We start from the raw sequence: 26,405 nt of genomic DNA, 5'->3' as shown, positions 1-26,405 counted from the left end.
CCATCTTTGTGTGGAATGTTAGTGTAGAGGGCTTCCACATCCATAGTGGCCAGAATGGTGTTTTCTGGAAGATCACTGATGGATTGTAGTTTCCTCAGGAAGTCAGTGGTGTCTCAAAGATAGCTGGGAGTGCTGGTAGCATAGGGCCTGAGGAGAGAGTCCACATAGCCAGACAATCCTGCTGTTAAAGTACCAATGCTTGAGATGATGGGGCGTCCAGGATTTCCAGGTTTATGGATCTTGGGTAGCAAATAGAATACACCTGGTCGGGGTTCCAGGCATGTGTCTGTATAGATCTGCTCCTGTGCTTTCTCAGGGAGTTTTTTAGCAGATGGTGTAGTTTCTTTTGGTAATCATCAGTGGGATCAGAGGGTAATGGCTTGTAGAATGTGGAGTTAGAGAGCTGCCTGGCAGCCTCTTGTTCATATTCTGACCTATTCATGATGACGACAGCACCTCCTTTGTCAGCCTGTTTGATTATGATGTCAGAGTTGTTTTTGAGGCTGTTGATGGCATTGTGTTCAGCACGGCTTAGGTTATGGGGCAAGTGATGTTGCTTTTCCACAATTTCAGCCCGTGCACGGTGACGGAAGCAATCTATGTAGAAGTCTAGTCTGTTGTTTCGACCCTCAGGAGGAGTCCATGCAGAATCCTTTTTATTATAGCGTTGGTAGGAAGGATTCTGTGGGTTAGTATGTAGTTCAGAGGTGTGTTGGAAGTATTCTTTGAGTCGGAGACGACAAAATTGATTAGACTCTGCCTGATGGTATGCATACTTCCACCTTTTCATGTTCTCTGTATGTATAAATATCCCCTGTCTGTGTGTTCCATTCTATGCATCCGAAGAAGTGAGCTGCAGCTCACGAAAGCTCATGCTAAAATAATTTGTTAGTCTTTAAGGCGCCACAAGTACTCCTGTTCTTTTTGCGGATACAGACTAACACGGCTGCTACTCTGAAAACTACTCTAAAAAGGAACTCCAAAGGCAATAATCTACATTATGGTAATAATCTCCTTTCTCATGTGGATGCACAGGTGTGTAACTCCATTATCTTTTTATGTGAATGATGCACATTCATTGGGGGAGATGAGACTCTTACTTAAGGGCTTAATTTTAAATCCATAAACGTGTGGAATTTTAAAACTAATGCTGAAATATTGTCCATAACATGCCCGATTTTGTCTGGATGTTGCAGACCTCCTTGAAAACCTGTATGATCCCAGACAGACAGAACAGCGTGCATTAAGATTGGAGGTTTTAGAATGTATTTGCTTTTGTTAATTTATGCTAGGCCCTTAGGGATATTGTTCTCCCATTGATATGCATACGTAACTTGCATTCACATTAATGGGAGTTCCATGTGTTTATTGAGAGGAGAGTATATTGCAGTGAGATCCAAATAGCTTATGCTACATATCTACAACTGCAGGATTTTCTGCAGAATTTTTTTCCTACGGCAAAATTAAACAAGTCTCTGAATATAGTAAAACAAACTACATGCATTCTAGATGAAGGCAGATATATTATAGCCTCATGCTCCAGCCATGCTTTCCCCTCCACTTCAAAAGTATGGCTTGTTGTCAGCCTAACCTTAATCTTGATCAGAGATGGATGTATAGACATGGATGATCATTTTAGTTCTATCTGAAACGTAAAATGTACTGAATGAATAAAGTAGATCCTATAGCTAGAATCATCCTCATTCTGATCCAGCTGATGACTGCACAGTTTTCTTTGCTCTTTGATGAGGAAAATACTGGTAATTTGTCCCTGCTCCACCCCTGGAAAATCCCAGTATTCATGCAATCTATTGTGAATCTTACGCCTGCCAAGAGACATTCAACAGCCAAAACACTAGCTTTCTGATAGAGAGAAAAGCAAAAGAATTCCTCTTGGCTGAACTGCAAAGAAACATGGAGAATATTATGATCCAATCTTTCTTTGTTACTGTTGTAAATCTAGATATGGAGAGCCAAAGTTTCAAAGGCCCTTTGAGCGTGTGCCCACTAAATCTGCTAGTGCACCATTTTCACTTGCAGTCACTCATATTTGCATGTGCCAAGGTGTATTACTGTATGTAAATGCTTGTTTTTATTTATTTTTTCCCCTGGTCCGCCTCTGTACAGGGCAATGATCATTTAGATAGAGCCCAGGATGTTTTTTTACATACACTCTCTTCTTCATTTAGGAACATAAGAAAGAAAAAGTAGAGATCTTAATACAGCTTTATTGGTTACAGCTGTACTTGCATTGTCTTCTTTCCTGTCACATGTAAATGATAATATGCATGTAATTATTTAGATAATCTAGAGTCTAAATGCTTCTGTGGAATATTGCAGAAACATTTTGATTTATCCAAAAGTATAAAATAAAATTGATTTTAAAATGTAGAGTAATTTCCCTTGCAGCAGTTTCCGTTACTATCTTTTAAAGCCTTTCTTCTTTCAATTAACAATATAATTTGTCTTAAGATGCAAGACATAGGTTGATGGAGTATGCTGAGGTCAGAAATGCGGACTAGTGGTTTGTGATCAGGACTAGGTTCTGTTTCCATCTGTGAAAATTAGTTTTCTTTTATATTTAGGCACTAATTTAATTTTGTAACAAAGGAGGCAACAATTTAGGATTTGTTTAATTTTATATCATGAAATCTGCATACTAGTATTGTACATCTAATTCTGTGGTGGCTAATGCTGGAACAATGGAATCTATCTAGCATGCTGTTAATCATTTAAAATGTATTGTTTGTACTGCATTGGCTAAATGAGTCAGTTACTTATACCAGACTGACAAAGTCACATAGGTTACATCATGCTCATAGTTGGGAAATAGTAACCTTTCAAACCATGTAACCAAAGATTAAACCAATTACAGTATATCATAGTTAATCTCTCTCTCTTTCCATAAAATACAACAAATATAAATGCCCTGAGAGAATACATTTCTGGGATAATCTGTATTTTCATTACCTCATCAAAAGTAACTCTGATAATTTAGTAATAAAACAGTAGAATTTCCATTTGACCTGTCAATTACAAACCTTCCATTACAAGACTGTAACATAATCTGTCAGTGCTGGTATTTCTTGCTTCCTTAATCTTTATAAAAATATAGAACTACAGCATATGATTAAATGTACTATGTAAACAATTTGCTATTAGCTCTTGATTTTGGGATTTAGTGTTTTAAAAATAGTAAGAATAATAATAACAGTAATAATAAATGTTTTTTTTAGAATCAAACCCTGAGGTCTGAACTCAGGCAAACTCTAACTGAAGTCAAATATTTATCCACAAAAGGCCTAATCCCATAAATCGTGTTCACATGAAGTAGAGGGCTGACAAAATTGGGCCCCAAAAAGGCAAAGCTCAGACAGCGATAGCACAAATTTCCCTGCACTACCCTAAAAATGTGTTTTAATCCTATTATGGAGAGATTACCTTTAGGATCAGAAGGCAGACCAATCTCTCCCCGCCCATTCAGTCCTTGGTTCTTCTGTCAAGACTGCCAGCAATAGGACAATTAGTGCCAAATTTGGTGGCAGTTTCTATGATGAGGATACCCGGCCACTAGGAACTATATTGATTTCACTAATCTATTTCATGTACGCCATGTAACTGATGTCTGGTTATTTTTTGATGTAGGTTGGACGTGAGCTAGTGTCCTAGAAGGGAAAGGCACATTAGCTCTGTACCTGAGTAAATAACACACAAAATAATTGTCACAAATCTTCATTTGAATTTCTGAATGAATTTGCCACACCCGTTTTCTTTCCTCTTGCATATTTGCTTTTTACAGATATTTGTGCAATTGAATTTTACTAGCCCAAGTGTTCATGGAAAGTGAATTTTGAGCTTGCACATTCAAATGCTCACAGAAAACTACGCATTCTATAGACTTCAGAATATTTGGAGGTCAACCATCTTGCAAATGAAAACCAAGGTAGAGATCTACAGGTCGAACATCCGCTCTGTGTTGCTCTATGCGGCGGAAACATGGAGGACCAACAAGAAGATAGAAAGTCGGCTTCGGGGCTTTGAAGGAAGGTGTCTTAGGTGAATTCTTAACATACATTGGCCGCAGCGTATCACCAATGTTGAAGTGAGCCGATTAACGGGCATTAACAATATAGTGGATGAAGCCAAACAACGAAGATGGAGGTGGCTGGGGCATGTGTTGAGAATGGATGCTGACAGACACCCTCGTATTGCCCTACGATGGACACCACAAGGAAGAAGGAGGAGAGGTAGACCATTGGGGACGTGGCGAAGGACCATTGAAGAGGAAATGAAAGGTATGGGAATGAAGTGGGATGAAATCTGCTGTCTCGCTCAAGAACAAAATGAATGGAGGAGAGTGGTTGGCGCCTTATGCTCCACAGGGAGTGAATAATAATAAGAAGAAGACATATGCCAGAAATCTGCATATAGCATTTATGCTCATTTAGTTTGAGAACAAAAAAAATGTCAGATTGATTTAGGTGACCAATCGCAGCTGAATAACACAGTTCAAATAGAAAGCCAAATTGAAATTCATGAAAACTTTTATCAAATAAATTCAAATGCATTTGAAAAAAAATCTCATGGACTGTTTGCAGACCTTCTAGCAACAGAAAAATAGGCAACATTATTTGAATAAAGTAACTGTTGCAAGATATTTTGTTTAGCTCTACTTGGAAGCATAATACACACAATGGCCCAATTGCATAATATATGTGATTTCTATTTTGTTCCATGTCAGCAACCAGGACTTTGGTTCTGGCCTTGTATTTGCTTCATGCAGCTATTGCTCTGTTGCTGAACTGTAGTAATAATAATTTGCATTTAGCTAACACCTTTCTTCCAAGAATCTCAAAGACTTTCATAAAAATTAAGCCACACAACAACTCTGTGAGGTATGTACAATTATCTGCCTCTTGTAGATAGAAAAACTGAAAGACAGAGAGGCATTATCCACACTAGCTTTTTCCCCTCATATTTGCAGCTCCATCAGTGGTAGTAATGGTGGGAGCATTCAGACAGACAAGCTGTCGTTTTAGCCTCCTTTTCATCTAGACCTGGTCTGAGCAGAGTTAGACAACATGGTGGTTAAAGAGGCTGTGCTCTGTATGTATCTACAGATGTTGCCACTGGTGAAACTGTACCAGTGGGAGTGCACAAGCGGCAAATCTGTAGGAAAAGGCTAGCACAGACTTAGCCACAGCAGTTAAGTGACTAGCCCAAGATCACAAGATAAATCAATGGCAGAGCTGGGAAAATAATCTGGAACTAATGCCCACTCCCCAATTTTAAGCACCCACACTCCCTCCTTAGCTTTTGAGTGAATTTCATCCTTAGTATATATGTTCCTAAATGCCTCATTTTAGCATATATAAAGATACAGCTTGTTTAAAAAATATTTTATCTGTCCCCTCCCAAGGTTGGTATTTTTCCTTATGTATATTTTTACAGCTTTGGTACATTGTAGTTCAGGCTGTAACTTCATGCTTCTGCCAACTTTTCCCTTTCCTCTTGCCTTTGTTCTCTGTATAGGTAGATTTTATGACTCAGTCTGAAGTTAGCTATTTATCCGTCCTCAGTCAGCTCAGCCAAAGCAGCTAATTGAAGTTTGTGAGTCTTCACTAAGGAGCTTCCTGCTATTGTGTTCATAGGCTTCCTCATCAGGGTGAACCTAACTAAGGCTTGTGAAAATGAACATTAAAATTGGAAGCCATGGGGAACATAAATTTTGTGGTTTTGGTGGCCAACAGGGCTGTTGAAAAGTAAAGGCACATTGAAATTAAGTTACACCATGATCATCTTTCTTACCTATTGTGTTTGCCCCCTCCCTCCCCAACACAATCCCCACAACAGATACAATCTGCTTACATATTGCATGAGTCTGAGAACAATATATGACCTTATGTATTATATGTGCTATAATAGCTAGGAATAATAGTATCTCAGTTAGGGTCTACTGACTGCTCTTTACACAATGTATGTCTTTAACTACCACTCACAATAATGGAAATTATGCATATTTTCTCTATGAAAGAAAGAATAGACTTCTTTTAAGACATTGTGCCAAATTCTGGTCCCTGTGCCAAGCCTGAGTACGCAGATGTGGCACAAGGGATTCTGCAAGAGCGAGGTGGTAACACTCTCTTCTCTCAAGGCTGGATAGCAGCAATGAAACTGGTTTTGTAGCCATTACAGCGGGCATAAGGTTTCTGCCTTTCCACTCACTGTGGTGGATTTTGGATGGCAGAATTATGTAGCTATGGATCCACTGGCCATGCCTTGCTAACCCCCAAAACCCGACTCCATGACAGTGCAGGAGCTTCTGCCGAGCATAGCTGTGAAACATGTGGGGCTCCATATAGCCTGCATGGGCTTCCCGGCACTAGCTAGTAGAACTAAACTGGTAGATAAGCTTTGTCATATCACAAGAGTGGAAATCCTCAAAGCAAATGACTAGAAAACGCATTGTTTTTAACATTCACTATAAAGAGGAAGAGGGAGCATGAGACTGGGAATGACAGAATAGTGGATTCTCTGTAACTTCAAGTCTTTAAATCATGATTTGAGGACTTCAGTAACTCAGCCAGAGATTAGGGGTCAATTACAGAAGTGGGTGGGCGAGGTTCTGTGACCTGCAATGTGCAGGAGGCCAGACTAAATCATGATGGTCCTGTCTGGCCCTACAGTCTATGAGTCTATGAGAATATGGATGAGTGACAGGAGACTGAACGTGTGAGAGGGAGTGAATGCATGTCTATGTGTACAGAATATATCTCGGTACAGTCATGTATAAAGACATAGATGATGTGTGTAATCAAAAATGATTAATTTTGTCCCCAAACATCCCTCTTATGGCAAGATGATGGTCTGAGGTCTACTGCTTCACATTATGTCAAAACTTGTGTGTCAGATGACAAAACTTGACATTATGGCTACTGGCTAGTTCCTCACACAGCTTTGGTCAATTTATCCATTTTTACACTATGCCAGTCAAGCCAGCAATCTACTTATTAAAAGAGTAGAACCTAGCCAAGTAACCACAGGGCCATAACTGCATGGAGACATGCCTCAAATTAAAAGTTATACAGATCACGTGTTTTGTCTATATCACAAGCAGAGCCAAGAAGCTAGCAGTATCATACTCCCCATGGAAAGAGCCTGTAAAATTTAATAGAGATGAAACCAAGAGAGTTTTTCAGAAAGTATGTTAAAAATCCATCTAATTGATAAATAATGTTTTTTTTACAGATTTTTAAACCATCCTATAGAATTTGAATGGCATGTTATATTCCTATTATAGAAATCTATAGGTTGGTTTAAAAATTTTATAGCAAAGTTATCATTCTTTTCCATTAGGAATATTCTCTAAGCTCACCAGTTTGCCCATACCCAACAAATATGGATCTTAATATGGTGCTTTAATGTTATGGTGCATGGAATCAGTTTGAATTTATGGAAAACACTCTGGGCCAGATCCTCAGCTGGTATAAACTGACATAGCTTTATTGATGTCAATGGAGTCTTCACAATTTATACCAGTTGAGAATCTGACCCCCATCTTCATTAAATCATTAGGTAGAAAATTCTTCTTTAAAGCCGGACAATTTGATTATATAGTAAGACTGAAGCAAAAGATGAAGAAAAATAAAGGCAGAATCTATGTTTGCAAAAACAAAATAGCTGAAAATAACCAAAATGCTGATAATTGCTGCTTTCTGGAAACAGAATCCGGAAATGGCAGAAAATACACTGCCTAGTTTAAAAAAAACAACAGACCATATGAGAATCTTGCGGAGAATTAAGTGTGTAACTCTGTGGAATTCATATGCCAACTAATACTACCACTATTATGGATGTTTGTTTAAAAAAGGCTGTTTAGGAAGAAATGGTGTGGCAGGGTAATTCTCAGAATGCAATGGCAAGGGGTACATAAATAACTACTTTTCCTGACTTTTATGACAAAGAGAGAACATTGGCAGCACCAGAGAAAAAACAGGACGTGAAATACAAGAGATTAAACATTTTATTTTTCCCAGATGTTTGGTTGGTAACTCAGGCCAGGGGACAGGAGTCAATCATAATGAAAATGTGCTTCCCAGATAAAGGAGCAGGGGCTACCTGGCCATGATACTTAGAGAAGAGCCTTTCATGTTTTGGAACTTTAAATCAATTAAACAGCTCCCAGAAAAGGTATGGGAACAAATGGAAAGCCAAGAATAAGAAGAAAATTCATTAAAAAACTAAAAAACTACAAGAGCATATAGAACTTTGACCAGTGTGAAGATAGCATTTCTTCATGTACAGCAGTACATGATTAAAATGTACACATGAGCCAGTATTTTCACACTGGCTATAAAACATTCCTCTTGGGTATAAAAGTACAACCAGAGACTTAGCTTCCAACCCTCTTCCCAGTGGGACCTTTGCCTCCAAGTCAAAAGACAACAGGATTGGGCCCTTCAAGGCTATCTAATTATTATTGTCTCCATATTTATGTTCATATTAAAATGAAATGGGCCCAGCTCCAGTAAGGCCCCTGTCACCACAGAGGACAATCAAGTGTAATTTGTTTAGAGAGTCTTAAATTAGCTACTGTGTGGCGTGATTAGAGATGAACACCAGCTGCAGAATGTGAACCCAGTCCCCATCACTACCAAAGTTTGTAGCTAGCCATATCTGGGGGTTGATTTGGACCCTCTCTCTAGTTGGGATAGTTTGGGGATCCCAGGGAACTACTGCCTCTTGAAGTAAAACATTGTGGCCATTATGAGTGAAATGCTGGCCCTATTGAAGTCAACGTCAAAACTCCCATTCACTCAGTGCAGACAGGATTTTACCCTATATGATCAATCCTGTAAGGTACTGAGCCCTCTGGCCAGATCCACCAAAGCTCTTAACAGAAGTGTGTGCAGAAATTTAACTTTGAGCCCTTTTGGGGGGACATATTCTGTTCCCACCCCCTGCCCCGGCAAGAACTCACCCTATTCTCCCCCCAGCTCTGACAGGAGCTTGCTCTCCTCCCCGCAGCCCTGGGGCCAGGAAGAGCTTGCTCTCCCTGCTACCACTACCTCCGGGCTGGAGGAGTTCTATGCTCCCGACAATTATTGGGGGAAGGCGGTGTACCCCTGCTTGCCCCATCTTGTGCATGCCCCTGGCTCTTAAACATATGCATAGTCCCATTGACTTCAGTTCAGTGGAACTGCTCACATGCTTAAAGCTAAGCATGTTCCTAAGGCCTCAATTCAGCAAAGCCTGTAAATGTCCGTTTTAACTTTTAAGCAGGTGATTAAGTCCTTTCCAATGGTTGCCAACACTCCAGGATTTTCCTGGAGTCTCCAGGAATTAAAGATTATGTCATGTGATGAAATCTCCAGGAATACATCCAACCAAAATTGGAAACCCTATATCCATATTCAACAAAGCATTTAAGCACATCATAAGATTAAGCCCACTATTCTCCCCTTACTCCAGATGGAGATACAACTTTGAGCGCCTGATTCTGTTCTCATTTAACTTGTTTTTACATTCCATGTAACTAACTATTATTAAACATCCATGCATATTTATTTATATGCCAAGGGAAAGCGTGATTGATTAGAAAGATTAGTTAAAGATTAAATAAAGAGTTAATTTTTAAAACATTATTCTTATGAGTAATGAGTGTCAGCATCTGCTTCTGGTATCACAGCTGAGATAGCAGATTGATTCATCAGAGGTAGGATGATTCAGTGTGAACATTTCCTTTCTTTTACTTTCCCTTGCTTTCTCTTTTCCTGAATAAATATAACTTTTCCAAATGAAATATAGATGGAAAATTCTAATTTATAGTGGTCAGACGTTGCCCTCAGATCTGCACTTTACATTTGAAATAATTTACTCAATGGAGTTAATAAACGACATTAATGAAAGGTGGGGAACATCTGGTCCACGTGAAACTGAATTAAATTGAAAACAGAAACTGCCCAGACTAGCACAGCTGTTGTTCTGGTTCTTCTAGAAGTGGGCGTCTGATGAGATTCTTGCATTGATAAGGTGAGGAAGGATGGTCCAGTGGTTAGGGTGCTATCCTGGAATTTGAAGATCAGGGTCCCATTCGCTGTTCTGCTACAGACTTTGACATCACCTTGGGCAAGTCACTTAGTCTCTCCGTGCCTCAACCTTTCATCTCTAAAATGGAGATGACAATACTCCCTTACCTCAAAGGGGTGTTGTGAGGAGAAATATATTAAAGATTGTGAAGTGCTAATGGGGGCCATATAAGTACCTTAGATAGATAAGGATTTTCACAAGAAATTTCAAGATATCATGCACCTTAGTGTAAAACAGATCCTTTCACGCAGAAGACAGAGCAAAAAATGCTTTACTTTATCTTTTCCCACCCTTGAAATGCATCTCTATATGCAAGTTTGCACCAGTTTACTAAAGGTGTGTTTTTGAACAGATTTAGGTATGGTGGTGCAAGTCTGTGTGTAGATACTCTTATTTCACCTTGAGTGGTTTATTTCAGTTTAACTTTATCTAGTAACGAACTGGTGGAACACCCATTTTACTTAAAGCAGTACAAGTCTATGTGTAGTTAAGGCTTGAATAACAACAATTTAGGACAGGAAATGAAGAATGATTTATTCATTTGATGAAACTCCAGGACACAATTAGGGTTTGATTCTTTCAAGTCATGTATTAAAATTCTAGTCCACCTAAGTGTTCAAGGCTGATTTGAACTCAGTGGAAGCTGAGGGTTTTCAGAACTTTGCAGGAAGTATTTAGTACCTTTCAGGATTGAATTTTTGGTAGGACACAGTGTAAATATGTGACTTGACCAGGACACACACAGTGCAATAAGATCATTATTGATCATAAATGGTTAGAAACTCAGATTCATCTCAACTGAAAGACTCTAGTTCAGTGGTTCTAAAATGTTTTTGTTTGCAGACCACTTGAAAATTGCTGAAGGTCTCGACGGACCACTTAATGATCTTTCCAAATGTTGTTTGTACTATTGTAAAGCACTTTGGATAAAAGCACTATATTAAAAAAACCTTAATAATAATTAACGTTTTTTGTTCTACAAATAAAAGCACACAACTCATATTTTAATAGCAGTAGTCTTACCTTTCTAATGCAATGGATGTGCCCTCTCTCCCGCGCTGTGGCTGCCCCTGAGCTGGGGCTTGGAAAGAGGGGGGTCTCTCCCTCTCTCCCGTGCCATGGCAGCCCCCAAGCTGGGGCTGGGAAGGAGTGCCATCTCACCCCAGCAGCCGCAGCCCTGGAGCTAGGGAAAGTCGCCTCTTTCTCTGGCCACCACAGCCCTAAATGTCCCAAATTCCCCCCACTCCCTCTTCTCACCCCACTGCCCCCTCCCACCTATCTCCTATTCCCCATAATGCCATCTGCGTGGCTCCACTAATTAGGTGGGTGGCCCTTCATTCTCTCGTGTGCGGTCGCCCAGGCACACACCTTAGAGGGAACTATCTGCAGACCAGCTGAATGGAGCTCAAGGACCACTGGTGGTAGACGGACCACAGTTTGAGAAGCTCTGTTCTAGTTACTTACTCATGCATTGGTTCATTACTGAGAGAGGCAATGAAGTACAATGGCTAGGACAGTAGTCTAGGAGTCAGGGATTCTGTTCCTAGCTCTTTCACTCATTTGCTATGAGACTTATGATAACTGGCTTAACTTCTCTATGGCTCAATTTCCCCATCTGTTAAAACTGGGGCAAAGTGCTTTGAGATTTATGGATGAAAAATATTATATAAGAACTAAGTATGAAATTACTCACCAAGACCACTTCTTGATGAACTCTGATTTTCACTTGAGGTTTCCTAGCTGTGCTCTAAACATGACAAACCCATCTTATGCGATGCCAGCACAAGATGACATAGTTTCTTTACCCTAAATTAAATAAATAAATATTTATATAATTTAATATACACTGGAAACAAAATTAAACTAAAATACACCAATTTAATTACTTTGAAACCAACATTTTCAGTTACAATCTTACATTTGTTTAATATATTTAAAATATAAAATAATGTCATCACTAAGGATTATCTATACTCAAGCCAAATAAGAACCAAGCAACAAATTCTCGTGTGCATGTACAAGGCACAAAATTGCTTAAACTCATTCAACAAAGTGTTTGATGGATATAAGTGCACCTAGGTGTGTTACAGACTTAATCCTGGTGGCCAGGAAGATTCAAGTGATGCCAGCTCCTAATGGCTCTGAGGAGAGGTGGAGAAGGAAAAGGAAGGGCAGAGTGATTGGGATGGAGAGAAGAGGGTGTTTTCTGCTCAGAGAAGTACTCTCATGCATGCTGACTCCCTGAGATGGGGGACCATCTCCCTAAACCACATCCTGTAGTGGCCAGAGCACTGGTTAGCAATAGCAAAAAGTGGCCTAAATCCAGGGTTAGCAGTGGCACTTAGTGGCTCAGATGCAGGGGTTGGCAGTAGGGGAACCCAGATCCTCCTGCTCTACCAGGTTTCAACCCAAGGCCATGGGCAGGCAGTTCAGGTGTGCAACCTGGACAAGAGTACCACCCAGCCTATTCCCTGGGTCACTTCCTACCACATCCCTGCCTCTCCAGAGACATAGTGTAGGCGTGGCTATCAGCCCACAATACATGCCACTAGAAAAGGGTCAGGAGGTTCCCTCCTCAACCCATAAACTGATGCTCCACTGTCTCTTCTGCAGTGGCTTACAGTTCTGAGTTCAGGTCGCTTCAAGGCAGCATGGGGCTTCTACTGTATTTCTGCAGGAGCTACCAGTGCAGGTTTACTCCCTTAGTCATCTTAAAGAAGATAACAGTGCGTCACATATTTCTTTAGCGTCTGTTTGCAACAATTTCAGATTCTGACATGAAAGAGCCTTTTTTCTTTAAAATCAACAAACCTATCACTGGAATCACATTTGTAGGAGTCTGCAAGTTACCCTAAAAGCTAAAAAGTATATGAATGCCTCCAAAATGTTTATGCAGAAGATCACGGTAGGCAAACACACTTTTCAGTTAAAGGGAGAAACTATTTCCTTGTATGCCAGACGAAGTACAGGGACAACATCTTACAAAAAACTGATAGATAAAGCACCCAGCCCACAGTATCAAAAAGAGTTTGTAATGATTATGTAATTCTCTTGATTAGGTGTTTCTTTGTGGTCTTGTCACTTTACATCCTTCTCAATAACTTTGTGGTGGGGTTCCATGGAAGCCCCAAGCATCTACTTTTCACCAAGTACAAGCTCAGTCCAGATTTGATTAATTTCAGTTTTTAATTTGTATTTACTTCTTGGCTCCACGCTTTCACCGCCACCTCCCAACTCAGGATGTGAACTGATACAAGGCAACTACAGTAGAATGCTGTTGTTAGGTGGTGGCTATGCATGTTAAGGCCACCAAGGTCCTATACTTTTAGATTTCTATTTGTATTAGTGGGTACAAGCCAAGCCTCCTAACGCCAGCAACAAATGAGTTGAAAAGACCATTTGATGCTCTTTAAGATAATATAATATCTCTCCTCTGAGAGAATTTGGTGGTAGTGTCTCCTTTGATGGAGCATTTGAACAAAGAAATGTCAATAATATTTGATATTCCTATGGCTTTTGTGATTCAGACCTCTAATACTGTTGGACTACATGTAGTCTCACAGGAGCTGGTACATGATGAAGCAATGACACAAAATACCTCCTCTTTCTTTAGGGTCTAAGAAACCTGTAAATTGCTCTAGAACAGTGTTACTCAGACTGAAGCTCAGGAGCCACAAGTGGCTCTTTAATGAGTCTCCTGTAGTTCTTTGCAGCACACGATATTAAAAAATGGTGATTTAATTATGAGCGTATCTAAGCTATTAACCAATCAGGATGCTTTTACTATTATTGACCAATTGTAGAATATTTGGTCAGTCATTTTGCTGTGAGAATTATATATATATAGTAAATGAAACAATGAATTTACACTACTGTGGCTCTTTTGGGTAATGCTGATCGCTAATTTGGCTCCTCTATCACTGAGGTCTATCGCTCCTCTAGAAATTGTCATTATCAGTGGATAGAAGAAAATAAGATTTTGTTGTATTTAAACCCATGATGTCCTACATTAATGAATGATAACTTTTTCTGTGCTAAAGATGAAAGTGCTTTCCCATGGATGGGATTTGGACATCATTAGTGCTAACAGCTACAATGGCACAAGACCAAGGCACACGTGAGTGGCGCTGTTCATATGCAGCTAAAATTATTGGCAGTTGGCTGATGCTTGGTACTGAGGATACCCCTGGAAAGTGCTGCACAGCATGTAGCAAAGCCCTCATAAAGTTATGAAATACTTAACTCCTCTTGAATCACTATTGAAGTATTCTTAGTATGTACACATCACAGGTTAAGCATAGGGTTGTGCTAGACTCCTGCAAATGTTATTTGTAAAATGAGCACTGATTGTGTGAGAAAGAGAAGGAAATTAAATTGGAATTAAATACAGCATGGAAATTTTACTAATGTGGTGGAGCCTTTTATAATGATATGTTTTTTTAGCTCCCTTGAAAAACTTCAGTGTTACTCAAACCATGCCCCAACCATGCTCAAAACAAGATCAGAAAAGCAGGGGAATCATGTCTGCTGGATGAGGGATGAGCAGGAACAACCTGCAAGGAACCTGTATAGGGAGACTTTGCACCCTCATGTGCTTTGCACCCTCGTGTGCTCTGTGATGGCAGAATCTGCAGAGCCCTCAGGGAATGGAGAAGACAAGAGTACTGGTGTGCTAGGTGGTCCCTGTAATTGTGGATTGTACAAGGAAGCAAGTCTGGGGGGATCATGCATGGGACTGGTGTATGTCCATGAGACAATCTCTATTAAGATATGATCTGCACTATGAATAAGCTTGAACCTCCATGTTTTGTGGTATACATTTAATAAATAGATTTTTGATACCCTTACTTGTGGAGCAGACCTTCCTCTACAAGTGTCCCCACTATTTTCAGTGGCACTGCTCATCCTGAAGGAAGGTGCTATTCAGTGTGCATTGAGTTGTTAGAACTTGGTCCATAAAAATAAAAATATTAAGTTACATATCAGAAAGCCTTTGACGAGGTCCCTAACAAAAGGCTTAAGCAAAGCAATCATGGGATAAGAGGGAAGGCCCTCTCATAGATCAGTAACTGGTTAAAAGATAGGAAACAAAGGGTAGGAATAAATTATCAGTTTTCACAATAGAAAAGAGGGAAATAGCAGGGTCCCCCAAAGATCCGTACTGAGACCTCTGCTGTTCAACATATTCATAAGGGAAAGAACAAGTCAAAAATTACTTAGACCTAAGTTAGATGTCTTCAGATCACCAGGGTCTGATGAAATGAATCCTAGAATACTCAAGGAGCTGACTGAGGAGATATCTGAGCCATTAGCAATTATCTTTGAAAAGTCATGGAAGACAGGTGATATTCCAGAAGACTGGAAAAGGGCAAATATAGTGCCCATATATAAAAAGGGAAATAAGGACAACCTGGGGAATTACAGACCACTCAGCTTAACTTCTGTACCCAGAAAGATAATGGAGCAAATAATTAAGCAATCAATTTGCAAACACCTAGAAGATAATAAGGTGATAAATAACAGTCAGCATGGATTTGTCAAGAACAAAGCATGTCAAACCAACCTGATAGCTTTCTTTGACAGGGTAACAAGCCAAGTAGATGGGGGGAAGTGGTAGATGTGGTATATCTTGACTTTAGTAAGGCTTTTGATACTGTCTCACATGACCTTCTCATAAACAAACTAGGGAAATACAACCTAGATGGAGCTACAATAAGGTGGGTGCATAACTGGTTGGAAAATTGTTCCCAGAGAGTAGTTATCCTTGGTTCACAGTCATGCTGGAAGGGCATAAAGAGTGAGGTCCCGCAGGGATCAGTTCTGGGTCCAGTTCTGTTCAATATCTTCATCAATGATTTAGATAATGGCATAGAGAGTACACTTCTAAAGTTTGCGGACGATACCAAGATGGGAGGGGTTGCAAGTGCTTTGGAGGATAGGATTAAACTTCAAAATGATGTGGACAAACTGGAGAAATGGTCTGAAGTAAATAGGATGATTTCAACAAGGACAAATGCAAAGTACTCCACTTAGGAAGGAACAATCAGCTGCACACATACAACATGGGAAATGACCGCCTAGGAAGGAGTACTGTGGAAAGGGATCTGGGGGTCATAGTGGATCACAATCTAAATATGAGTCAACAGTGCAACGCTGTTGCAAAAAAAGCAAACATAATTCTGGGATATATTAACAGGAGTATTGTAAGCAAGACACGAGAAATAATTCTTCTGCTCTACTCTACGCTGATTAGGCTTCAACTGGAGTATTGTGTCCAGTTCTGGGTGCCACATTTCTGGAATATGTGGAGAAATTGGAGAAAGTCCAGAGAAGAGCAACACATATGATTAAAGGTCTAGAAAACATGACCTATGATGGAAGATTGAAAAAATTGGGTTTGTTTAGTCTGAAGAAAAGAAGACGGAGAGGGGACATCATAACAGTTTTCAAGTACATAAAAGGTTGTTACAAGGAGGAGGAAGAAAAATTGTTGTTCTTAACCTCTGAGGATAGGACAAGAAGCAATGGGCTTAAATTGCAGCAAGGGCGGTTTAGGTTGGACATTAGGAAAAACTTCTTGTCAGGGTAGTTAAGCACTGGAATAAATTGCCTAGGGAAGTTGTGGAATCTCCATCATTGGGGATTTTAAGAGCTGGTTGGACAAACACCTTTCAGGGATGGTCTAGATCAGTGGTTTTCAAACTTTGTTTTTCTGGCAACCCAGTTGAAGAAAATTGTTGATGCCTGCGACCCAATGGAGCTGATGATGAGGGGTTTGGGGAGGGGGAGGGGCTCAGGGCTGGGGCAGAGGGTTGGGGTGCAGGGGTGAGGGCTGTGGAGTGATGCCGAGAATGAGGGGTTCAGGGTGTGGGTGGGGGCTCTGGGCTGGGGCGGGGGTTGGGGTGCAGGAGGGGGTCAGGGCTCCTGGGTGGGGCCAGAGATGAGGAGTTTGGGGTGCAGGAGGGGGCTCCAGGTTGGGGGGGGGGCTTTGGGCTGGGGAAGAGGGTTGGGGTGTGGACTTGGGACATGGGCTTACCTCCGGCGGCTCCTGGTCAGCGATATAGCAGGGGTGCAGAGGCAGGATTCCTGCCTGTCCTGGTGCCATGGACCATGCTGCATCCTGGAAGCAGCCAGCAGCAGGTCTGGCTCCTAGGCAGAGGTGTACAGGCGGCTCTGCATGTCTCTTGCCTTCAGGCACTGACTCCTCCAGCTCCAATTGGCTGCTTCCTGGGCAACGGGAGTGCGGAGCCAGTGCTCACGGTGGGGACAGTGCATGGAGCCCCGTGGCCCCCCTGCCTAGGAGCCAGACCTGCTGCTGGCCACTTCCGGGGCGCAGCGTGGTGTCAGAACAGGTAGGGACTAGCCTGCCTTAGCCGGGCAGCACTGCCAACAGGACTTTTAATGGCCCAGTCAGCGGTGCTGATCAGAGCCACTGCGACCTAGTGCCTTCTGTTCCACGACCCAGTACTGGGTCACAACCTGCAGTTTGAAAAACACTGGTCTTGATAACACTTAGTCCTGCCTTGAGTGCAGGGGACTGGACTAGATGACAGCAGTATATAAAATCATGAATGGTATGGAGAAAGTGAATGGGGAAATATTATTTATCCTGTCACCGAACACACAAACCAGGGGTTACCCAATGAAATTAATAGGCAGCAGGTTTAAAACAAACAGAAGGAAGTACTTCTTCACACAATGCACAGGTCAACTGGTGGAACTCGTTGCCATGAGATGTTGTGAAGGCCAAAAGTCTGAGTTAAAAAAAGAATTAGATAAGTTCATGGAGGATAGGTCCAACAATGGCTATTAACCAAGATAGTCATGGATGCAACCCCATGCTTTGGGTGTCCCTAAACCATTGACTGCCAGAAGCTGGGATGGAGGACCAGGGACAGATCACTTGATAATTGCCCTGTTCTGTTCATTCCCTTTGAAGCATCTGGCATTGGCAACTGTTGGAAGACAAGATGTTTGGCTAGATGGACCATTGTTCCTACCCACTATGGCCATTCTTATTTTCTTATAAAGAATAAAAGGAATAGAAACTTGGATCTGAACTTTGTGACTCAGGCCCATCCAGGATGACCAGACAGCTAGTGTGAAAAATTGGGACAGAGGGTGGTGGAGGGTAATAAGTACTTATATAAGACAAAGCCCCAAATATTGGGACTGTCCATATAAAATTGGGACATCTGGTCACCCAAGGCCCATCTCTGCACTGGGCTGAACAAGAATGGTGAAGCCAAACACCCATGAACTTTGCAGAAATTAATATTTGGATACAGATCTGGTTGTGAGTTTTGTGACTTGGGCCTACCTCTATAATACAGTGGTTTTCAAACTGCGGGTCATGACCCAATACTGGGTCACGGAATGTAAGGCACTGAGTTGCAGTGGCTCTGGTCAGCACTGCCAACCGGGCCATTAAAAATCCCATTGGCAGTGCTGCCTGGCTAAGGCAAGCTAGTCCCTACCTGTTCCAACACTGTGTTGCACCCCAGAAGTGGCCTACAGCAGGTCTGCCTCCTAGGGGTGTGTGGGGGGGATGAGGCTCTGGTTCCTGGCCAGTGGGAGCTGGGGGGGGGCAGTGCCTGTGGGTGAGAGCCATGCGCCTCCGCCTAGGAGCCAGACCTGCTGCTGGCTGCTTCTGGGGTGCAGTGCGGCCTGCGGTGCCAGGACAGGCAGGAAGCCTGCCTTAGTACCCCCGCTGCACCAGTGACTGTGACCTGCCTGAGGTAAGCCTGTGCCTCAATCCCCTGCCCCAGCCCTGAGCCCCCTCAAACCCAGAGCCTCTTCCTGAATCCCAAACCCCTCATCCCAGAGCCCTGACCCCTTCCCTCATGCCAATTCTCTGCCCCAGCCCTGAGCCCCCCCAAACCCAGAGCCCCCTCCTGCACCCCACACTGCTCATACCCAGCCCAACCCCAGAGCCTGCACCCCAGCCCAGAGCCCTGACCACCTCCTGCACCACAACCCCTTGTCCCAGCCCCTCCCACACCCCAAACCAGGGGCGGCTCCAGGCACCAGCACGCCAAGCGCGTGCCTGGGGCGGCAAGCAACGGGGGGCTCTCTGCCGGTCGCCCGGAGGGCGGCAGGCAGGTTGCCTTCAGCAGCATGCCTGCGGAGGGTCCGCTGGTCCCGCGGCTTCGGGGGACCTCCCGCAGGCTGCCGCCGAATCCGCAGGACCAGGGACCTCCTGCAGGGAAGCTGCCGAAGGCAACCTGCCTGCTGTGCTTGGGGCGGCAAAATGCCTAGAGCTGCCCCTGCCCCAAACCCCTCATCCCCAGCTCAGTTGGGTCACAGGCATCAACAATTTTCTTCAACTGGGTCGCCAGAAAAAAACTTTGAAACCCGCTGCTATAATGGACCCAATCAGAACCCCCCTCCCCTCCTCTCTCAAGCGCTCTGTGGATTGGGAGCCAGATTCCTCCACTGGGCCCGGCTCTGGTTATCAGCCACTATTTGTCGGTCCAGCAGAAGAGGGCTGCCCCACATCGTAGCCCTCAGGACCCAAATATTTCCTGCATGTCTCACTCCAAGCCAGAAGCCCTCCTGCGTGCGCTGCCCTGCGTGTCTCGCTCTGTGCACCAGGGGGGGTGTTCTCTCCCCGGCGCCTCGGGACGGGCTGCCGTGCGCACAGCAGCGGCACAGGCAGAGCGCACGGAGCCTCTCACCTCCGGCTGCCCCCGCCGCGTGCGCCCCGGCAGCGCCAGGGGACCCCGCGGAGCATGGCAGCGGCGGCGGCGCCGCAGGGGAGCCGCGCCGCTCCCTCACCGCTGGCGCCGGGCGCCGGGCTCTTCCTCGTGGTCTTGTCCCCCTTCCTCACCCTGCGCCCCGGGGCCGCCCAGGTGGGGCCGCCCGACTCCGGGGCGCCCGGGCTCAGCCTCCATCCGCCCTATTTCAACCTGGCCGAGACAGCCAGCATCCGGGCGACGGCCACCTGCGGGCAGGAGAGCGGCGGCGGCGGCGGGAGGCCCCGGCTGGAGCTGTACTGCAAGCTGGTGGGAGGCCCGGCCGCCGCCCCCGCGGGGCACACCATCCAGGTACCTCCCCTGGCTGCGGCGGGGATCCCCGGCCGGGGCGCGGGTTAGCACGGGCTAGGGGCCTCCGGGGCATGGCGCACGGGCTGCCCGCCCTGGAGAAGCGGGACAGGTGCGCACCGGAGGCAGCGCTGGGCTCAGTCTCATTCCTCCCCGCCTTTCATTGCCCGGCCGGTGGCCCGCGCGGCGCGATTCCCCCTACCCCACTCCGGAGAGATTTTGCGTGGGGAGGGGGAGCGGTTGGGGGTTGAGCTCCAGAAGGGCCAGGTTAGTTTAGGCTTAAAAGCCTGGATGGGCCCGCCTGGCAAAGTGCCCATCGGAATCTCAGCTCCCCCAAAGTCTGGGCGTGTTTGGGTGTGGTGGTGTGCGGGCCCGTCTTTAGGTAATAGACAAGAGGTGCAACTTGAACTCAGGACCGCACCTTGCCTGCACAGCCTCTGCCCTCAGGGAGCGCTTTGTAGTCTCCCCAAAGCTTGCAGTATAATTTTGTTTGACCTCTAGTTAAAGACTAGTCCCCAGTAAGCAACTGATGGTGGCGGTTACTTTAAGCCATGTTTCCCTGAATATTTTTAAGTGGCTTGGGTTATATTGTGGGGCAGGAAGACAAGCCAGGATCCAGTGATCTCATTACTGTTTGTAGGAAAAAATATAGGGAGCAGGAGAAGAGGGGCACAAGTATGTTCCTGTATCTGTGCCTGTTTTCCCTCAGCCCTCCCTACAGCCTTGCATTGGTGTTTGAAGAGCTGACAGATGTGAAGCTATAACCTCTGGATCCTGATTTCCTCTGTGCTCAGGGAAGGAGCCCAGCTGCCCAATCCCACTTACTCAGTTTTTCTTAATACAGTTTGGAAAGCAATCTCCCTCCACTCCACCTGCCTGGAAAGCTGTGTGGTGCAGGATCGCCTTGCTCTCCCAATCTCTCCCAAGCACTGAAGGGTTGGGCAGAGTAGATCAGATGCCTTACGGCTTTTATGCTTGTTCCCATCCCCAATTCTTCAGTGCTGGCAGAGGTGTATACTAATAACTGCTGCATCAGGAAAGGGCCCTCTAGGCTGTGGAGGGGGAAATGCCTTTTAAAGTTGTATTAAGAAGACCCAACACGTGTCCCGGTTTTTACAAGTACTGAATCCTGAGCCTCATAATGTACCCCTTAAGCTGCTTGTGGGATGATGCCAGAGATTCCTGTGGGAGTTGGGGGAGGGTGTTGTTCTCTCTGAGAAGAGAGTGTGAGGGGAGGGGTGGTAGGAAAGGATAATGATAAAGCTGCAGATGCTGATCTGACCTATCTGGTCATGAGACCTAGGTGCACCTTATGACTGCCACAAAGAGAAAAAAAAAAAGCAAAATTCCCAGGGATGGGTTGATAGAAATACACTTTCTCCAGGTGGTTTGGCAGAAACTTGTGTGAACTTGTCTGTCAGGAAGGTGAGTAAAAAGTAACATTAACCACTGATCCAATGCAATGGACATGCAGTATCAGCTCTGGCAGTACATTACTACAGGGGAGATGTTGGGGATAGTTTGACAAACATTCTTTAGGACTTTCAAAGGAATTTGTTTTGGGGTAGGAGTGAGGGAGAGAGTTAGAAGAGGGTCAAAATAGGATTTAAAATAGGTTGTTACAGAATTATGGGGTCAAACTTGTGACTACAATTGATAGAAGGACTAGGCAAGTCATTTTTACAGGAACTTGAAAAAGGGGTTGTGTTGTGTCAGTTTTATTTCAAGAATCATTCCTGTTTCGGGGGGGAGTTTCTCTCCATAGTTTTTTCAGGGGAAAGATCAAGAGGAATGTGCTATCCTCAACAAATGCTGATAGTGCCTTTCTTCCATATCACACTATAATCTGTTCTCAATTGACTTTGTATTTCTATAATGCCTTTCATCAGAAAATATCAAAGTGCTTTACCAATACTAACAAACTGCACAACATTCTGTTTTACAGATGGGAAAACTGGGATGCAGATTAAGTGACCAGACCAAGGTCACAGAGGAAGTTTGTGACAGGCAGGAATACCTTCGCTCTTAGTTCTGTGCTTTAAGCATAAGGCTATCCCTTCTCCCTTACATATTCAGCTGAACCTTGCTGTTTGATACTTGGTTAACACAGACACCACATAATTTGAACAGAAAATGCAGCAATCTCTCCCTATTTCTCAGCAGTGCTTTAATAGCAGAATAGTGTAGTGTGATCTCATACTACTAACATTCTATAAAGTATTAGAAGTCATTAAATATAAACTACAAATAAACAAAATCAAATAAGTAAACAAAGTTAATTCCGTGATGCAATATCCTTGCTTTCTTGTCTTTTGTCTTTTTATATACTATACCACTTGTAAGTGTGAACTAATGAGGTTTTACTGTATGTAGGGAGAGGATAGAAAGAAGGAGAATTCCCTTTGTTAAATATTTACCTTACAGGTCCTGGGTTAGAAGCCAGTTGTGGTTTGTGCCTGATCCAAATTCCTGGAAGAATTACTGATCTCTCAGACCTGGCTCAAGGAAACATGTTTTGCTTCTTACAGTATTTGTATAAACGTGGATACAGCAGAGTCTCTCTCCAGTTTCAACAAAGCTCCATTGAGATACATAACATGAATACTTCTGTAGTTTACCAGCAGTTGTTGTGATTCAAGAGGGGTTGGAAATTCTTTCAAAAGGCCAGGGAAATCCAGCCACAGAAAATGTGATAAGAGCACAGTGTACATATTATCAAACTGCTCCACCTCTAAAGTTCAAATACACTTTAAATAAGAGAAGAGAATCTATCTTTGTGGTAAGACTTGCAAAAATGGACAAAAGTGCATTAAATTCCTATGAAATCTTATCTCATAAGATTTTAACAAACACACACACACTTATATATAGTACTCTGTATTAAAAAAACTCACAGGGAGAGAATGTAAGGTTTATGTAAGGTTAAGGCTGATATTGACCATAACCACAATAACAAAGAAATTCCAAGTTAAGGTGATACTGTACACTTAACTCCCTCCATTGTGCCTTACTATTGAGGTATGTCCAGGTCTGGATTGTGGCTGGCCCTACTCAAGTTTGTAAGTGCAAGGGGAGACGGTCCAAGCAGTTTCTCCTAGTCTTATGCCTGGTTCATGGGGTAACCACAAAGTGGATGGGGAGTGGAGTCACTGCTCTATGCTAGTGCCATCACTAGCCTCCCCAAAGAGGATGAGGAGGAGCAGAATGGCCTCAGCTTTGCTCTCTGGAGCTAACCTGGCACCCTTAGTGTACACTTTCAATGCATGGCATACTGTTTACTGGAGTTTGCGCTCCCAGGGAGCTACAGGAAGAATTCAGCGTGAGTCATCCACCATTCCTCCTAGGGTTTCCACTGCAGTGAGGCCCCTCCACACAACTCAGCTACCTGATATGGGCTGAGCCTGTAAGGCACTGTCCAACCCACAGTATAGCATACAGTCTGTTTCCCTTAATCAGCATATTGGTAAATTGGCCATTCACTAAATTAGGATGATTTTCAGTGAACAGATTCAGTGCAATGCTGTGCATTTCAATGATTCAAAATGATGGATAAATGGCGTGTCTGGGACTGGCTGATAGTAGTAGTGCGCAGATATGAATTAGCATTTGGTAGCATATCTGGTCTGCTGTGGGGCACATAACTGTCAGATATTATTATGATGTAACCAAGACCTGCAATGAGGTTCTTTTCTGTTGTGTAGATAGGACCTTTATCTTCACTGGGTGTAAATTGTGTACGTTGGCATACTTCCATAGATTGCTTGTTGGTGATCTCAGTTTGAAAACTGAAACTGCATTCTGCACACTTGGGAGAACTGCAGGAGACAAGGATAATTAAATCACTAGCAAATGCACACCTGCCCTGGTGATGAATTCAAGCCAAAATCAAACAATGTCTTGAGGCTCAGTACCTTGAAATTTAGACATGTGCAGTCTACCAGACAGGCTTCAGTGTGGAATGCCTGTAGATATTGCCAGTGGGAAACAAGGGAGAATGGTTTGTCTAACAATTTATTTTCTTTCATTTCTCGCTCTCTGTTTTGTTGGCAGGTATGTGGAATGTACTTTACATAACTGAAACTCCAGCTGTTGCAGGATCATTCTTTGAATTATGTATTGGGAAAATTATTAAATCTTGAGTTCAGATCTTCAAGTGCTGCAGTTTCTTTACAATAACCCATCTCCCAACACATGCATTTTATATTCCTAATTCAGTTTTCTGTTCACTCTCATCTTTACTTTAAGGCTATCACGGGAGTGTAGTTTAAAATGCTGAAACTACACTAGCAAGAACTGTGTTAAAACAAGGCTGTTGCTGCATAATTCTAGCATGACCAGTGTGGACATGGATTTCTTTTAAAGACTCATGCTTCAATATTGTTATAAAACCATGCTCTGGTCACTATTACACATGCTTCTTTCTGGCTGTGATAGAAAATGGTATCACTGACCCTTAGTGCAGTATATGACAAGTTGTGTCTATGCTGGCAAACCTCACTAATGCACAGCCTGAGTTTACAGTAGCACCCTGGTTTAACTTGGTCCTTTGTACATAAGTAAAACCAAACCCGGTTTTAGCATGATTGGAGGAGCATCATGTTATCACATAATCCCTGGATAGTTCATCAGCCTGTGTATGATTTGCCCAAGCCTTTTTTCTAAATGATCCTTGACATTCTTAAGAGTTAATCCCTGACCCAGGCTGACAAATACAGTATTGACTGACACAAACTCAGACTCCATTTCTTGTGAAGTCTATATTGTATGCTATACTTGTTCAATACTTGTCAGAAAGTGGGGCAGCTGCAGCTGCACTGATGTTGACAATGGTTTAAATGCTAGTGTAGACAGGACCAAATCATTTTCAACACTACATTAAATCTTGGATGAAGTCTTCTTGAAATAGTGACAAACTTAGCCTTGTATCACAAGTGCTAACCAGTTGTTGCACTGTGTTGCTGCACCCTTTGCTGATAGCAGAAACAGAATGTTCTGGTATAAACAAGGCTAAAGGGCTGCCTTTATTATAATCTCTACCTATACCGTGACCCTATACATGTTCACAACCCTTCGATATCACAACAGGTGCCTTAGGTTGTGTCTACAGTAGACTTCTTCAGGAAATCTCCAGCCATTGCACCAGCACCAGGGCAGCTTCACCTGTGGTAGCAAAGGTGAAGGCAAAAGAGTAGACATGATGACACTGGTGTTTTTACCACTGTTTCAATTATACCTGAATAGAGTAGGTCTAGATGATATGGTGGTAAAAACACTGGTGAACATGCACTAGTGTCCTGTCTCCACTTTTGCTCTCACTTTGCTATCATCAGTGGATAGGGTAGATAAAAAATAACATTACTGGAATAGAATGTGATGGGGAGAGAGAGACCCTTGGAAACTGACTTTACTAATTTTAACTATTTAAGAGTATTTGGATAGTAGAATATAGTTTTATTAAGGAAAAATATAGCTTTGTTAACTCCACTAGCAGTTAAATTAGAAGCCAATTAGATTTTCTAAAGAGTATTCATTATTATTCCTTTATAGTACAATAGGCTTTATATATTATCAGAGAGAGACAGAGGATTTCCAGAAATTGGTTTTAATTATGTATTTAAAGGGCTGGCAGCCTCCATAAATAAATGCTTTAATTGTCTTAAAAGGCATTTCTCCAGATTTGCATGTTCTTTGGTTTTTCTTGGGGTGCATTTTGTCAAAAGTCCATGATTCAGCACCAAAACATATTACACAACCTGACATGGACAGAACTTGAAGGAAATTTTGAGTATAAGCTAATGTCCACTTTAGGCCTTGTTTATGCCAGTTTTTGCAACTTTTCCCACTTTTGTTAATGCCAGTTCACCTTTTTCAGGGCTTGTCTACACTTGTCTATAGCAATGCTATAGCACTTCAGTGAAGATGCTATCTATGCTGACAGGAGAGCTTCAGCATAGGTATTCCGCCTCCCCGAGAGGCAGTAGCTGTATTGATGGGAGAAGCTGTCCTGTCGCCATAGCACTGTCTATACTGGGAGTTAAGTTGGTAGAATGGCACTTGTGGATTTCCCACACCCCTGAAGGACTTAGTTAAACTCCAACATAAGTTGCTAGTGCAGACCAAGCCTCATTGTTAGCAACATTAAGAACTCTGCTATAGGCCAGCTGCTGCCAGTGTTTTGCATACTATGCTATCTAATCTTGTGCAAAGGAAAACTAATTAAAACAGTTCTTAAAATGCTGGTACTAGCCGCTGACCAGTCTAGACTAGGTCTGC

The 26,405-nt window shown here is 43.1% G+C and overlaps 1 protein-coding gene across 1 annotated transcript in view; it reads left to right on the top strand.

Moving 5' to 3' along the window:
- The first annotated feature begins 19,795 nt into the window (after positions 1-19,795).
- The window catches only part of LAMA3 (laminin subunit alpha 3), a 178,186-nt gene continuing 171,576 nt past the window's right edge, over positions 19,796-26,405 (top strand). Inside the window, exon 1 of the mRNA XM_045004766.1 lies at positions 19,796-20,135. Within this exon, the coding sequence (XP_044860701.1) occupies positions 19,821-20,135 (315 nt within the window). The 5' untranslated portion in view covers positions 19,796-19,820. The remainder of the gene's footprint in view (positions 20,136-26,405) is intronic.

Source organism: Mauremys mutica, chromosome 2 (genome assembly GCF_020497125.1).
Source record: "Mauremys mutica isolate MM-2020 ecotype Southern chromosome 2, ASM2049712v1, whole genome shotgun sequence".
Lineage (NCBI taxonomy): Eukaryota > Metazoa > Chordata > Testudines > Geoemydidae > Mauremys > Mauremys mutica.
This window is presented reverse-complemented; position numbering and strand designations above follow the sequence as displayed.